This window comes from Podarcis erhardii (assembly GCF_964252035.2).
Source record: "Podarcis erhardii genome assembly, chromosome: 6".
Taxonomy (NCBI): Eukaryota; Metazoa; Chordata; class Lepidosauria; order Squamata; family Lacertidae; genus Podarcis; species Podarcis erhardii.
In genome coordinates this window covers 97211201-97225405 of record NC_138510.1, presented here as the reverse complement: position 1 = coordinate 97225405, position 14205 = coordinate 97211201, and the positions used below count along the sequence as shown (strand labels likewise).

The window sequence follows — 14205 nt, the reverse complement described above, 5'->3', positions numbered from 1 at the left end:
TTTCCCTCACACACACCACGGCGGCGCCTCCCTCCTCCTGGATTCTCCCTGCCCTGCCTAGAGGAGGAAGGGGGCTGGGCTGAGCTGGCTGAGCACCATTTTAAGCAGCCCCTCTCCGGAGCCAGCCCTTTCACACCGCTCATCTTCCCTCTGCTGCCGCCGCTGTCGCTCTGGTGCTCCTGTGGGCCAGGGAGCGGAGCAGACAAGCTTGCTCTGTCTACCTACGAGAAGCAGCGGTGGCGGCGGCAGCCCCTGGGAAGGGAAGCATGGGTAGGAGGGCTACTTACCCCCCTCGCCTCTTCTTCCAGCCCCCCCCCCCCAGTGCCTCTTCTCTGGCCTGCCACAAGGTCTGAGGAACAGTGGAGCGGCCCATGGCTAAAAAAATTTTGCTGACCCCTGGTCGAGAGATCTGGAGTCTATTCCTTTCTGGGTGCCACAAAGGGTTGGATATTTCAGAGCTATTTGGGACTTAAAGTGGCTCAACAAGTTTCTCTTCCCACCAGAAGCATTTTAGGATGAAGACTCTCAGATCCATCATGACAGCTCTCTTGAAAGATGACTTTTTGTAATTAGTGGATTTGTCAGATGCCTATCTCCACATCTTCATCAGATCCAGTAACAGGAGGATCCTACATTTTAAAAAATATTAATACTTTATTAAGGTGATTTCAATTAAAGGAATTAAAGCGATACAGGAAAAAAAGGAAAAATGAGAGGGAGAAAAACAACATCAAAGATACATATAAAAACAAAAATTTGCAAAAAAGAAAAGAAAAATATATATGATATTCCCATACGTTCTTGTCTAAAGTGGTATAATGTTATTGTCCTAGTGCTTATGTAAATAGTAATAGCCTACAGCTTTTTCTATAAACTCATTCCAAATGTTATTGCATTTATCCATACAGAGTCTGCACCTGTAATCAGTCCATTCATAAATTCTGAGTGATGTCATACTGTTCCTACATTTTGTATGCAACAAAAAATACTTCAGTACAGGCTATTTGGGTTCAACATTCTAATATGGTCTTGTTCAGGAAGAAAGCTATGGGAAAATACAGAGCACACTTTTGTGTCCAGGGACATGACTTAGTCAGTTCTTCTCTATGTTTACCACAAGTGCCTTCATGATCCCTAGAACACATGTGAGTGATTCTGGACACCACCTGATTCAGGATATTCCTCACAACAGAACATTAGCAGCGATGCTTTTCTTGTCTCCTCAGCAGGCTTTGCATGAGAAGAGTTTGAAACTGCTTCACTGTTGCCCTTAAAGCAGCAATCTTATCTTACCTGTACAGTATTACTTCTGCTTTATGACGTTTGCATACCAACGGAATTTACTTTCTCCTTGCTTCTTTCACAATCTGCAAGTTGTGTGTTCATCAAATTTGTTGAGGAGAACGAGGACCAAATGGAAAAGCCCAGGCCTTTTAAAACTTTAATATTTATTATGACAGCACTTACTGAATTTTTAGTTTTATTGCTCTTCTGCTATTTGGACGTTTTTGTAGTTTTAAAGAGGGTTTTAAACTTTCTCCAGTTCCACTTTAGTCCCTTTAGTGCTCCCTCAATTCTGCATAGTTATTTAAGTTCAAGACACAAGGAATGGCACTGTGGTTGTAGGCTTTTAAAAAGGCAAAATCACTTTGCTTCACATGCTAATCATCACAGGACAAGGGGCTGCATGCCGAATAAGGTGAACATGATTAGTGGAACTTAATCCTTCCCTATTGTACCAAGTCTTAGGTTCAAACCAAACCTTCCATAGTATGTTTGTGAACAACTTATCTTTATTTATGGACTCAGATTAGTAGCACTTTCTAAACTTCATTTCTTCCGCTCAAATGGCTTGCACGGCTACTCTGTGTCTTCTTCAGTATTGGCAAGAGTTAACTTCCTGTTTTGGTGGTTCCTCTCTTTCTGCAGAGGGAAAACCGCAGGCTTCAGGAAGCCAGCATGCGGCTTGAGCAAGAGAACGATGACCTTGCCCATGAACTTGTAACAAGCAAAATTGCTCTACGGAATGACTTGGACCAGGTGAGAAAAGCCTTCATCAGCAGGCAGGTATAAGCCGAAATTAGAGAAATCACAGTCTTAGGTTTGCAATTGGAGAGTAGAATTACAAACATTATTATTATTATGGGTGGGTGGTTCATGTTTGTGAGTGGTATTTAGCGTTCCAAAATGCTGGCCTAAACCTTTAAAACCCTAAATGGCTTGGGACTAGGTTACCTGCAAGATCCACACCTTCTGTATATAACTACCCAAACCTTAAGATCCTTTTCAGGGGTCCATCTTCAAGTTCTTTCACCATGTGATTTTAGTGGTTGCTAGGGAGAAGGCCTTGGTGATGGCACTCAAGCTGTGGAATAACCTCCCCAGAGAGTCTTACCTGGCACCTTCTTTGTGGTCTTTTCATTGCCAGGTGAAGACCTTTTTAGTCTCCCTGTTTTAAACTATGGGATCTTAAAATTGGAACTTTTGTATGTGGTGCATTTTAAGTTAAACTGCAAATTTGGTTTTAGGTTTCTCTCACTGCTGGGAAATTTTTATGCTGCAACAGTTCTTTTATATTTTTAATGCATAGTATTTTCTCATTTTATATTTTTGAGGTACCAAAAGAACTATGTCATTGGGTTGCAGAGATAAATGAGTCCTTCTGGCCATGCTTACCATTGAGCTCCCACATGGCCCATGAGGGAATGTGGTCCTCAGGGTGAAAAAGGTTATGCACCTGAGTTCATGAAGGCCAATCATTCCCCCACTTTCAGAGAAACTGCTTACCATATACTTAAGACATGCCATGTTTGGGCTAAGCCCAGGAGAAGACAGGTGCCTGGATAAAAGAAGGTATAAACCAGACTTCCTCAACCTCGGCCCTCCAGATGTTTTGCGATTACAATTCCCAGCATCCCTGACCACTGGTCCTGCTAGCTAGGGATCATGGGAGTTGTAGGCCAAAAACATCTGGAGGGCTGAGGTTGAGGAACCCATTCTATAATAAATGTCTCTGAGAGATGGATATTAGAAAAGTAAATGTTTCACCCAATAGGAGCTTTTCCAGTCAGGGGTGTAGTGTGGGCAGGGCCAGGGGGCCATAGCCCCAAACGCATGATTTTGAGGGGATGCGAACCAGAAACCCCCTTGCAGGGATCCCTGTTCCACCCTACCTTCCACCGGGGGCCTCTTGGCCCCGGAGCCTGGCCTGGCCTTGCTCCCTCGCCTGGTCAGTGTTGGGAGGATGTGCCCGCCAAGGACTACATCAGCTAGGCAGATTCCCCCCTGAGTGGGCAGGCAGCACAGCGTGGTCCTGCGAACCCTCATTGTCCTGCGCCCACCTGGCAGCAGCAGCAGCAGTGAGGGCAGGGCTGGCGCGGCAGGTTTTCTTCACCCTCTGCGCCTCACCCCCGTCCCTGCTCCCGCCTGGTGCCTGCATGTGTGCCCCGGGTGCCTGCAAAGGATGCAACGCTGCTCTTTCCAATAGCCTCCTGCATGTTTAATTAACTTAAATGAAAGATCAAATGACTACCCATGTGTAGATTTCATTGTAAAGAGAGATGTGGGAGGCTAATTCTCTGGACCCAGTATTTGGATATACATTATATCATAATGTTGTAAGCATTTATCTTCAAAGTGCCAAGAGAGATGACAAGTCCATACCATTAAATGAGAGATGACAAGTCCATACATAAACACACACAAGCACACACCTCCATGCAGATATTCACACATCTTCAGGGGAGTGCACATTCCATTGATAATGGTAGCTTCACATAGAGGCTCAGATAAATTGTGTTGTTATTGTTTAAGAGCCAGTGTTGTGTAACTGGGACCTTCTTTGAATTCTCAGGCTGAAGACAAAGCAGATGTTTTGAACAAGGAGCTGCTTTTGACCAAACAAAAACTAGTGGAGACTGAAGAGGAGAAGAGGAAACAGGAAGAAGAAACAGCCCAGGTAAGAATAGTTTCAGTTATCAGCAGAGGAGGCAACCAACCTATATGCAGAATGCTTAAACACGGTGTATCAAAAGGGCAAAATAGAGAACATCAACTAAAGATCCCGTGAACAATCGCTCTCGCTTTCACACTGCACAGCCTGACCATGAGAGACCTGTTAGAAGCTCGATGTAAAATGCATGGTTTGATTGATTGCATTATATCCTACCTTTTTCTCCAGGTTGCTCAAGGTGGCAAACATAGTTCTCCCTGCTCATTTAATCCTCACAGCAACTCTGTGGGGCAAGGTTAGGTTGTGAGGGGGCAGGGACTACTCCAGGAAAATAATAATAATAATAATAATAATAATAATAATAATAATAATTACACTGGATGTAGTTGTGTTCATAATAAATAGCTTCAGGGAATCTCCCTGCCATGGTCCAGACAAAAATTGCCTTACCAAAGGTGATTGCATTTCAACCTCCACTAGCAACAGTGGGAACAAGTTTAGCCCTTGTGCTGATGTTGGGCACCATTAATAATGGCAGAGCAGGAGGCAACATCTGGTCCTTGGGAGGCAATTCCCTGGGAAGTTCTCCTGGAGCCACTCCAATAATTTCCAAGCAAATCGTCCCTCATGTTCATTAGTGCACCATTTGGAATTTTCTCCTTGGGCACCAAATGTGTTGGGTCAACCATGTGCATGTTTCCAATGCTTTGATCAGACAACTTCATGTGAATTACCCAGCGGATGAATGGAGGTTTCACACTGGTGTATTAGACCCCTCCCCTCTGCAGGCCAATACTGACAGGTAGGTGGGGCCAAACTGTCTGGTATCTTAATGGTGGATGAATTTGCCCACCTGCCAAGACTGACCTGGGAGTGGGGGAGAGGGATCTGTTTTGCAGAGAACTTGCCAGTGAAGCAGCAGCCAGCAGGACTGAATGCTCTATTCATAACCTGATGTAGAAACCCGAGTGCTTCTCTCTGTAGGAGCCTGATCAGGATTTAACACCCCGCCCCAATCATCAGAGAATGTGGGGGTTTAAATCCTGCAGATTTGGCTGTGCATACCTCTTCCCTATATGCATAGCCAGTTGAAACACATACACACCCCACCCAAAAGCTGATGTCACCCTGCCCATCAAAGTGATGGCAGGGGTGTAGTGTGAGGAAAATGGCCTCACTGCCCAATTTTAAACCTTGATAGGTCAATATTTTCTTCCAGACTACAGATCCCCCTTCCTTAATTTAACGTATGCCAAAAAATGGGAATTTCTATTATTCAGAAAAGGATATGAAGGGCTCGTCCACACTTCCGCTTACGCCATGCCTGGAAGGCATGGGTCCAAGCGGTTTTCTGCTTGCCCTGCTCCTTTCCAAGGGAAAACCTGATCTTTACCAATAGAGTGGAACACATGGCAACCCAGGAAAAGCCCAAATTGACTTTTGCTCCAATTGAGCACTAAAGAGCAGTTTATCCTGGGAGAAAGCAGTGGGACAAAAGGAAGTGTGGAAAAGAGAGCTCCATCTGGATTAATGAACACAACTAAGGCTATACTTTGTTTAGAATTGCTGTTGCAACCCTACACATAAATATGCATTCAAAGAGTAAGGTGTGTCAGATATGCAACCTTTTACCACTGAGTGCAACAATATAAAAAGGTAATTACACCATAGTGACTAATCCTTGTGAAGCGAATATCCTTGTGCATGTAATATATTTGACCAATGATTGCCTAATATGTGTCATGAATTCTTCAGGTTATAACATCTAATGTATGCTTGGGGCAGGAGAAGCCCTGGAACAGCATGCGGGGGCAGAAGAAGAGAGTGATCTCCTTAGCAAAGGGTTGAATTTCTCCCACCATCTTTGATGAGAAAACATTGCACCAGATACACACTCCTGATGATTCAAAATCCAGAGCAAATAATTATAGGAAACATTTACCCTAGACTTTAGGGGTTAAGGGTGCAATCCTAGCCTGGGAGTAAACCCCATGGGATTCAGTAGAATTTATTTCTGGAGTAGATATGGTTAGAATTGTTGCTATAAACTTCTAAGATTGCCTGAGAGTTGAGAACTGAGAATATAGAATATTGTTGATAAAGGGTATGTTTCAGAAAGCAATTAGTTAATGAAGTGTCTAGGATATACCTTAAACTTTAATGATAATATGTTTTCTCTCCTTCTGTATTAAAAGTTAAAAGAGATCTTCAGAAAACAGCTAGAGAAGGCAGAATCTGAGATAAAGAAGACAGCAGCCATTATTGCAGAGTATAAACAGGTAATGGGTTTTAAGAAATGTTTTCGTTGAGATTCCCGCATTGCAGGGGGTTGGACTAGATGATCCTCAGGGTCCCATCCAACTCTACAATTCTATGATTCTATGTTTTCATCTCCGCTTTCACTATGTGTAAGTTTCTGAAGAGTAACTATGTATACTTAAATAGCTAGCCACCCACTTCACAATTCAGGAACAAGCTTGTATTTCCTGCCAGTCAAGTCCGTGCCAAATGTTAAGAGGCAAGTTTGTCAATACTGATTTATAGAGCTAATAATCAGACTTGCAAATGCTCACCAATGACCTGTGAGGGAATGACTTTTATTATATTAATTTATTTATTTACCATTCCATCTTTCTTCCAAAAAATTCAAAGTAGCATATTTGATTGCAGGTGCGCTGAGTTGGGCCCAACATTGGGGGGAGGGGTGTCACACAATGCGCCTCCCTCCGTCGGCCAGGCCTGCCAGGACATGCGGGCGTCACTTTGAAGATCGCCAGAGCACCTTCCTGGAAGGTGCTGGCGAGCGTGGGAGGGAGGGGGAAATTGCCCAGCGTGCCCACCTGGGCTAGAGAGGAACCCTAAGGATGCCTCTTGTGGCTTACTTTGCATGCACATTGCTTGGCTATTCCGAGGAGGGGGAAGGCAGGTAGCGAGGGGCTGCACTTGTAGCTGTTCTCGGAGCTGAAAGAAAGCAGCAGCTAGCGATTCCTGAGCCTCTTAAACGTGAATCACAAAAATACGCCCATTGGCAGCAGCTGTTGGTGTGCCTCTCAACTCCCTTCCTAATCCACCTTTTATCAGACATTCAGACTAGCCATGGGCAAAAGAAAAGAAGGGGGGGAGATAGTTGGGGAGGCTCCGTAGTTCTCTCAACACTCAGCCCAGCCCAATCCCAGCCAATTCTCCCGGCCTTTTCTCCCTCTTGCGCGCGCGCACGCACACACACACTTGTGGGTAGTTTTCGAGTGCCCAAACCGAGGTCACTCCTGAAATGCTGCAGCCTTCCAACCACAACAGCACCGGTTGCTTCAGGGAATCCTCCCTCTTTTGCGCTCTGTCTCCCCCACTTTTTTGCCCATGGATCAGAAAGATCACAACAGGATCTAGTCTCCCCGCCACCATCTCCCTCCCCTGCAAAGCTTTCCTGCTGAGGAGTCGGTGCTGGACCTCATACAGGCCCTTCCCATGGGGGAAGCCCAACGGTAGACAGTCCAAGTTTGCAAGGCTGCCTCTTTGCTGCCCAGAGTTGCCTCCGACTGGCCCAGGGGAGCTTCCCTCCCGTCTGAGGAAGGAGCGCTCGCCTTCCAGAACCATGCACTGGAGCTTTCAGCTCCGATGGCGCCCCCTCATCACAGGATTGCCGACGGGTCTGTTCAGTTGGTGGGTGACCTCCCGCCCCTGCCCGGCGTGTTGGTGCTCGCCCAGGGGCAGGGGGTGATGGTGACCCCCTTAATATTGGGGGCCTCAGCTCCCTACCTTGAAATGTTGAGGGGCTGAATGCTCCTTGCGCCCCCTGTAGCCAGAGTCCCTGCTTGATTGTCTCCTCTTCTCCTCCTATTTTATTCTCACCACAGCCCTGTGAGGTGGGTTTCACTGAGAGCTAGTGACTGGCCCCAGATCACCCAGTGAACTTCATGGCTGAGTGGGGACTTGGATTGTGTTCTTCTAAGACCTAGGGCCCACCCAGACTACCTGTTCATTAAGCATTCGTCCTCACCTGGTCTTTACGGAATATCTATTCTGATTTGTTGGGCAGGGGGAGCATATATAACAATGAGTTTTCATCCTGATTTGCTTGCACATTACATCTCACCATTAATCAATTGTTTATCCCAAACTTTGAGTGAATTTCTCTGTCACTTTCTTAACTGCAAATAGTCACTTCTTTTTAAAAGTGGATCTATTGTGACAGAAAACTTTATTCCATTTTAACTGTGCAAGCCTAAATTTCTGGTAAGTGATTGAATCCCTCCCCAAAAATACTGATAGTCTGGAAGTGACTCTAGTATCCTAATCACTTCGACTGAACTTTGACAGAGTAAAGGCTTTCATGATGCTAAAAGAAGATGAAATGTCAACACCTTGGTTAAATATGTTAAATTTTCTTTTTCCTTAAGAATAAATGTTATTAAAAGCATATTATCTCCTCCTAGATTTGTTCTCAGTTGAGTAGCAGGCTGGAGAAGCAGCAGGCAGCCAATAAAGAGGAGCTTGAGGTGTTAAAGGTGAGAATACTCTGAATCTGACATGCATCTACCTCAAAATAGTATTTTGAGGTAGTGTTATTGTTAACAATTGTAGGTCTATAGCAGGGGTAGGTAACCTAAGGCCCGTGGGCCAGATGCGGCCCAATCACCTTCTCAATCCGGCCCACAGACGGTCCGAGAATCAGTGTGTTTTTACATGAGCTAGAGCTCAATTGGCTAGAGCTCAACGTCGAGCCTACCAAGTGGCAATGGTGACGGCGAAGAGGGCCTTCTTCGCCGCCTCCATTGCATCTGCAGAAAACAGCAGCAGGAGACTTTTTCAGGTGGTTCACAATCTATCGGAACCACCTACACCACCGGCGCCTGGTAGGGACCCCAAGATCTCCTGCAATGGTTTTGCAAAGTTTTTTTGCAGATAAAGTTGCTTAGATTCAGAAGGAGGTAGACTCCACCGTGGGAGCAGGGCCAGGGCGGGTGAGTGCTAGAGTTCTGTCTAGTCCTGTTACATGGGATCAGTTCCAATCTGCTTGGACAAGTGAAACCGACCACCTGTCTCCTTGATCCTTGCCCATCCTGGCTGATAAAAGAGAGCCAGGAAGGGCTGGGCGATGGGCTCTGCAGGGTGGTGAATGCTTCCCTCTGTGAGGGAGCCTTCCCAGACCCACTGAAAGAGGCGGTCATTAAACCGCTTCTTAAAAAAACATCTTTAGACCCAGCCAATTTGGCCACTATCGCCCAGTCTCAAATCTACCATTCTTGGGCAAGATGATTGAGCGGGTGGTTGCCGAACAACTCCAAGCATGCCTGGAGGATGCGGACCATTTGGATCCCTTCCAGTCGGGATTCAGGCCTCACCATGGGACTGAAACTGCCTTGGTCGCGCTGGTTGATGATCTCCGGTGGGCTAAGGAGAAAGGTGAGAGCTGTTTCCTTGTTCTGCTGGATCTCTCAGTGGCCTTTGACACCATCGACCATAACATCCTTCTGGACCGTCTAGAGGGGATGGGAGCTGGGGGCACTGTTATACGGTGGTTCCGCTCCTTTCTCCTGGGCCGTGTCCAGAAAGTGGTGTTGGGGGATGAGTGTTCAGACCCCTGGGCTCTCACTTGTGGGGTGCCTCAGGGTTCCGTCCTCTCCCCCATGCTTTTTAATATCTATATGAAGCCGCTGGGAGAGATAATCAGGTGGTTTGGGCTGGCTGTTCATCAGTATGCAGATGACACCCAGCTCTACCTCTCCTTTAAATCAGAACCAGTGAAGGCGGTGAAGGTCCTGTGTGAGTGCCTGGAGGCGGTTGGAGGATGGATGGCCGCTAACAGATAGAAGTTGATTCCTGACAAGACAGAAGTACTGTTTTGTGGGGACTAGGGGGGCGGGCGGGTGTAAAAAAATAATAATGCATGGATCATTTTGTGATCTGAGATGTGCATTTCAGGAACTATTACCACAACACAGTATAATCAATGACTGCCTGTTGAATATGCAGTTAATTAGATATTTATATTACACAGGGGATGTACCTTTTTAGCAGCTGTGCGGTTTCCTAGGTAAAGGTGCAGCTCTTTAAAGCCCTGGAGTTTTGTCTGCTTTAATTATTCTGTCTGACAGTTAAAGGTGTAGAAGTTCTAATGTGGAAAGGCTGACCTGCCTAAAAAATATATGGAAGAGGCCTTGGTACATTCATTGATGATTTCTGTCACACTCACCTGAACACAGGAGTGCTTTATTTGTGGGCAGGGCACACACACATACCCCGCTCCCAATGTCTTAAAGACATCCAGCACCTCTTCAGACCTTCACATATTTTGCACTAAGGACTGAAGTGGGCTTCTAAGTGCATTCTGTGAATAAACTTAGAAATCTTCTCATGTTCGGGAGTCTGTTTAATAAGGGTTCTGATCACAGATAAATTTATAGGACAGAATGTGCCTGGAGTGGGAGAAAGTTGAGCAAGCAGAATACCACCCAATGTGTGATGTGAATATGATTTAGGTTTCTGAAAGTGGACATGGCCAGTCCCTGGCACCAACAATGTATTGAGGTCTCAGATTTTCATGCCAAACTGGTCCCAGATGATGTTACACCTTTTTACAATACGTTGTCTTCAGTTCAGGAAATTCTGGTATCCTTTTGGCCAGGAAGAGCCACATATCTGCTCAGCGACTTTGTAGTTGCAACTCACAACATCACCCTAGTATAGTGAGCAGCCTCTTTGATATCATAACTATCAACTGACTCTCTGATTTGACTATTTTAGGGTAAGGTGATGGCTTGCAAACATTGTAGTGAAATATTCAGTAAAGAGGGTACATTGAAAGTGCCTGCTGTACCAAGAGAGAGCCCAAGAACAGACGCAGATGATGAGAAAGATGCCCTTAAAAAGCAGCTGAGAGAGATGGAGCTGGACCTGGCACAGACCAAACTACAACTTGTGGAAGCCAAATGCAAAATACAGGTAATGTCATTCAATGCATGCTGTACTGCATTGCTGAAAATAGGCTGTTGTTGCATCTCTTGGTATGGTAAAGAATGAACTATACCTTTTCTACCCATCTAACTGTATTGGAGGGACAGATAGCATGTTTTTGAGGCAAACATATTCATTGACAATGAAGCATTCTTTGGTGGGACTCCTGTGGTGAGAATCTTGTGATTGAATCCAAAACTGCTTCATCCCCCTGGTGTAGTGACACAGAGCAATAAACTACCCCTTCCATTCTGCCCGTCAGTTGCTGGCAGGGCTTTGGGGGTGCTGTGGGGAATCCACAGCAGTCCAGTCCCCATTTGGATTCCTCTGTTAATTTTCAGGAGTGGCTGTTTTGTCTTTGCTTCATTAGAAGAGAAGGGGTTCCAGGTTTTTGTTTTTTTAAAATTATTCCTTGCAAATCTGTTGAGAAGGATTTTCATAATAATCTTTAAAAGGATTGACACTGAACTTTTTAAAAATTAAAATTGTACAACTCACAATTACATTGTTGCTGGCATCCACCTGTCTCAAGAGACAATGGAGTGCACTTCTGGAAGTGAAGTAAAAGCGCTACATTAGCAGCACTGAAGTGACCTCCCCAGGGAGCAAGCCTGGGCAGTGTGTATGGAGGTCATCGGCTGTCCAGACAACAAAAACTCCCTCTCAGCCTCGCTGATATGGTCCAAAGGAAAGCAGTGATACGTTTGGCACCAGCTTGGCTGCAGGCGTTACCAGAAGGAGGCTTAGAAGGCACCATCCAACCGTTTTAGAGACTCCACTCCGGATTTGTGAAGGGTTTACTCCTTAGCCTTTTCTTCTCCCAAAGATGTCCCACAAGCCAATGAAGGTTTAGGATCAGAGTTTTCCTTCTCCTAGATGGGCTACCTTTCCAGGTTGATGCCACGCTTGCCTCTACAGCACATGTAGAAACCTCCTTCCTGACCGTTGAACCACTGTTGGTCTTGTCCACTCAATCTGCTAGAGCCTCTTTCCATGCAGCGGAAGTCCCTAGATTTAAGACCCATCAGCCAGCTTCACTTGCTTTAGCTGACCAGTCAAAGCCGTTTCCAGGGTGTGACCACTGTCACACGCTGACAGCTTCCAGAGCCACAGGTGAGAGCTGAGTGCAGGGTGGGGACCAAAGGGAGACAAACTACCCCAAAGGAGCACAATGTGTCCCTCACCAGAGATACTACCTCTCCCCTAACACCCCATATACCTTACATTACATTGTAATGCCAGTGTGGTATAGTGGTTAAGAGCAGTAGTCTTGTAATCTGGTGAACCGGGTTCGTGTCTCCACTCCTCCACATGCAGCTGCTGGGTGACCTTGGGCCAGTCACACTTCTCTGAAGTCTCTCAGCCCCACTCACCTCACAGAGTGTTTGTTGTGGGGGAGGAAGGGAAAGGAGAATGTGAGCCGCTTTGAGACTCCTTAAAGGGAGTGAAAGGCGGGATATCAAATCCAAACTCCTCTTCTTCTATAATGTAAGCAGATATATGTTGTTGCTGTGTTTATCACTGAAGTTGTACATAGAAAATTATCCATAAACTTGGATTTTTATTAAGCTGGTCAATTTCAGCAAAAGATGACTCAAATGTCTAAGCCCTGCTGAATAGTTCTCTGATCAACACCGGACTGTTTTCATTTCACAGGAGCTAGAACACCAGAGAGGAGCACTTATGAGTGAAATCCAAGCTGCCAAGAACTCTTGGTTTAGCAAAACCCTGAACTCTATCAAAACAGCTACTGGCACACAGCCACTACAGCAGGCTCAGCTGTCGTCGTCACCCAAAGAGGGCAGCACATAGTTCCAGCTGGATTCCAAGCACCAAGAGCACAATGGACAAAGCAGCTTGAAACCCCTTGGATATTCACCCAATAGCACCTGTTCAAAGGGGGAAGCAGGAGACAGGCCGGAGAGCCAGCCTGCAAACCAATTCCTTCAGTGTCTTTTATTTGTTCTGATGTGGCCCTTTCCAAAGGGAAGTTATTTAAAGAATCCTGTTATATGTGGAATACTCGTTCCCAGCTGCCTTGCCACATCCTGGTACCTTCATATTTTACATGTTATTTTGTATGCCTAGAAGTTCAAGTATGGGGAGCAAATAATTCAGAACTATGTGTTCCATATGTTGCTAAAAATATTCATAATTATTTATAAGACAGTTTTTCCCCACTTTGGGAGAGGAGAGAGAGGGCAGGGTAAAATAATGAAGAAAAAGCACATTTATTATAATGCCAGAGCGTTTCCTGGTAGATCAGTTCAAAGGTTTACAGCTATTGTTGCACCCTGCCAAGATGCACCTGTTGTTTTAGGCTTGACTCTCAGGCCACATCTATAACAAGTGGAACAACAGTAATTTAAAAAAAAAATCTTGTAAAGCTACTAAACGAGAACATGCATAAAACCACATCTACTTTAATGCTGCCTTTAAGCATTCCGTAACTTATGCCGTATATTGCAAATAAGGGAAATAGCTCTTTCCCACACCTCTGTTCTCTTTTGCCAATCAGCAGACTTGGGGCACATCTCTCAAAAGCTCTTTGGAGCACTCACCTTCAAAATGAATCGAAGCTAGCAGAGGTGGACTTCCTAATGGATTGCACCCTTTGCTCTTTTGCACAGGGCTTGTGTAGAAGACATTCTTGGTCCTGGTAAAATGTGTCCAAAATGCTTTGATGGAAGGTGACCTTCACCTTTGACTGGCAGAACAAATTTTTCAGAAGATTCCTGTGTCTGTCTGGAAATCATACTTGTTTTATATCTTTCTAAAGTGCAAAAAAACACATTTGTTACATTTTTGAATTTAACATAAAATGTTTATAGAAATGCTTATTTCATGGAGAATTATACTATTGCTTAAATTGATGGAAATATTTTTTTTATTATGTGTAATGTGTATAATAATGTCTCACAGGCCAACATCACTACTGGATAAGAAGTTGGTTATGTACTTGGTTTCCATGTTATGAAAAGTGTTCCTGGGACATTGTTCTGTGCTGATTTTAATCCAAATTAATGCAATAGCCTATCAGTCAGTTCTCTACAATAAAGTTTAATGATGCTCACTTTGTGTTTCATTGTTGGGCATATTTGCATATTAGGAGTTTTCAACACTATAATGCAAAGTTTGACTTGCTCATGATAACTGAGGGCCAAACCAAACATATTAATACTGTGGTTAGCAACCACATCTAGTTGAGTTGTTTTTTTTATGAATAGGAGGGTATATACAAGTGAATATTATTTATTTGTGAAGTTTAAGTTGTTACAAAAAAAGATACCTAAGACAAA

At 44.8% G+C, this 14205-nt stretch overlaps 1 protein-coding gene across 4 annotated transcripts in view; it reads left to right on the top strand.

The window, feature by feature from the left end:
• The window catches only part of RABGAP1L (RAB GTPase activating protein 1 like), a 140419-nt gene extending 126440 nt beyond the window's left edge, over positions 1-13979 (top strand). For all 4 annotated transcript variants that reach the window (XM_081865142.1, XM_081865145.1, XM_081865146.1 and 1 more), the window contains 6 exons: positions 1930-2040; positions 3854-3958; positions 6148-6231; positions 8386-8457; positions 10697-10894; positions 12563-13979. In XM_081865142.1, coding sequence (XP_081721268.1) covers positions 1930-2040; positions 3854-3958; positions 6148-6231; positions 8386-8457; positions 10697-10894; positions 12563-12718 — 726 coding nt within the window. In that variant the 3' untranslated portion in view covers positions 12719-13979. The remainder of the gene's footprint in view (positions 1-1929; positions 2041-3853; positions 3959-6147; positions 6232-8385; positions 8458-10696; positions 10895-12562) is intronic.
• Positions 13980-14205: the final 226 nt, after the last annotated feature.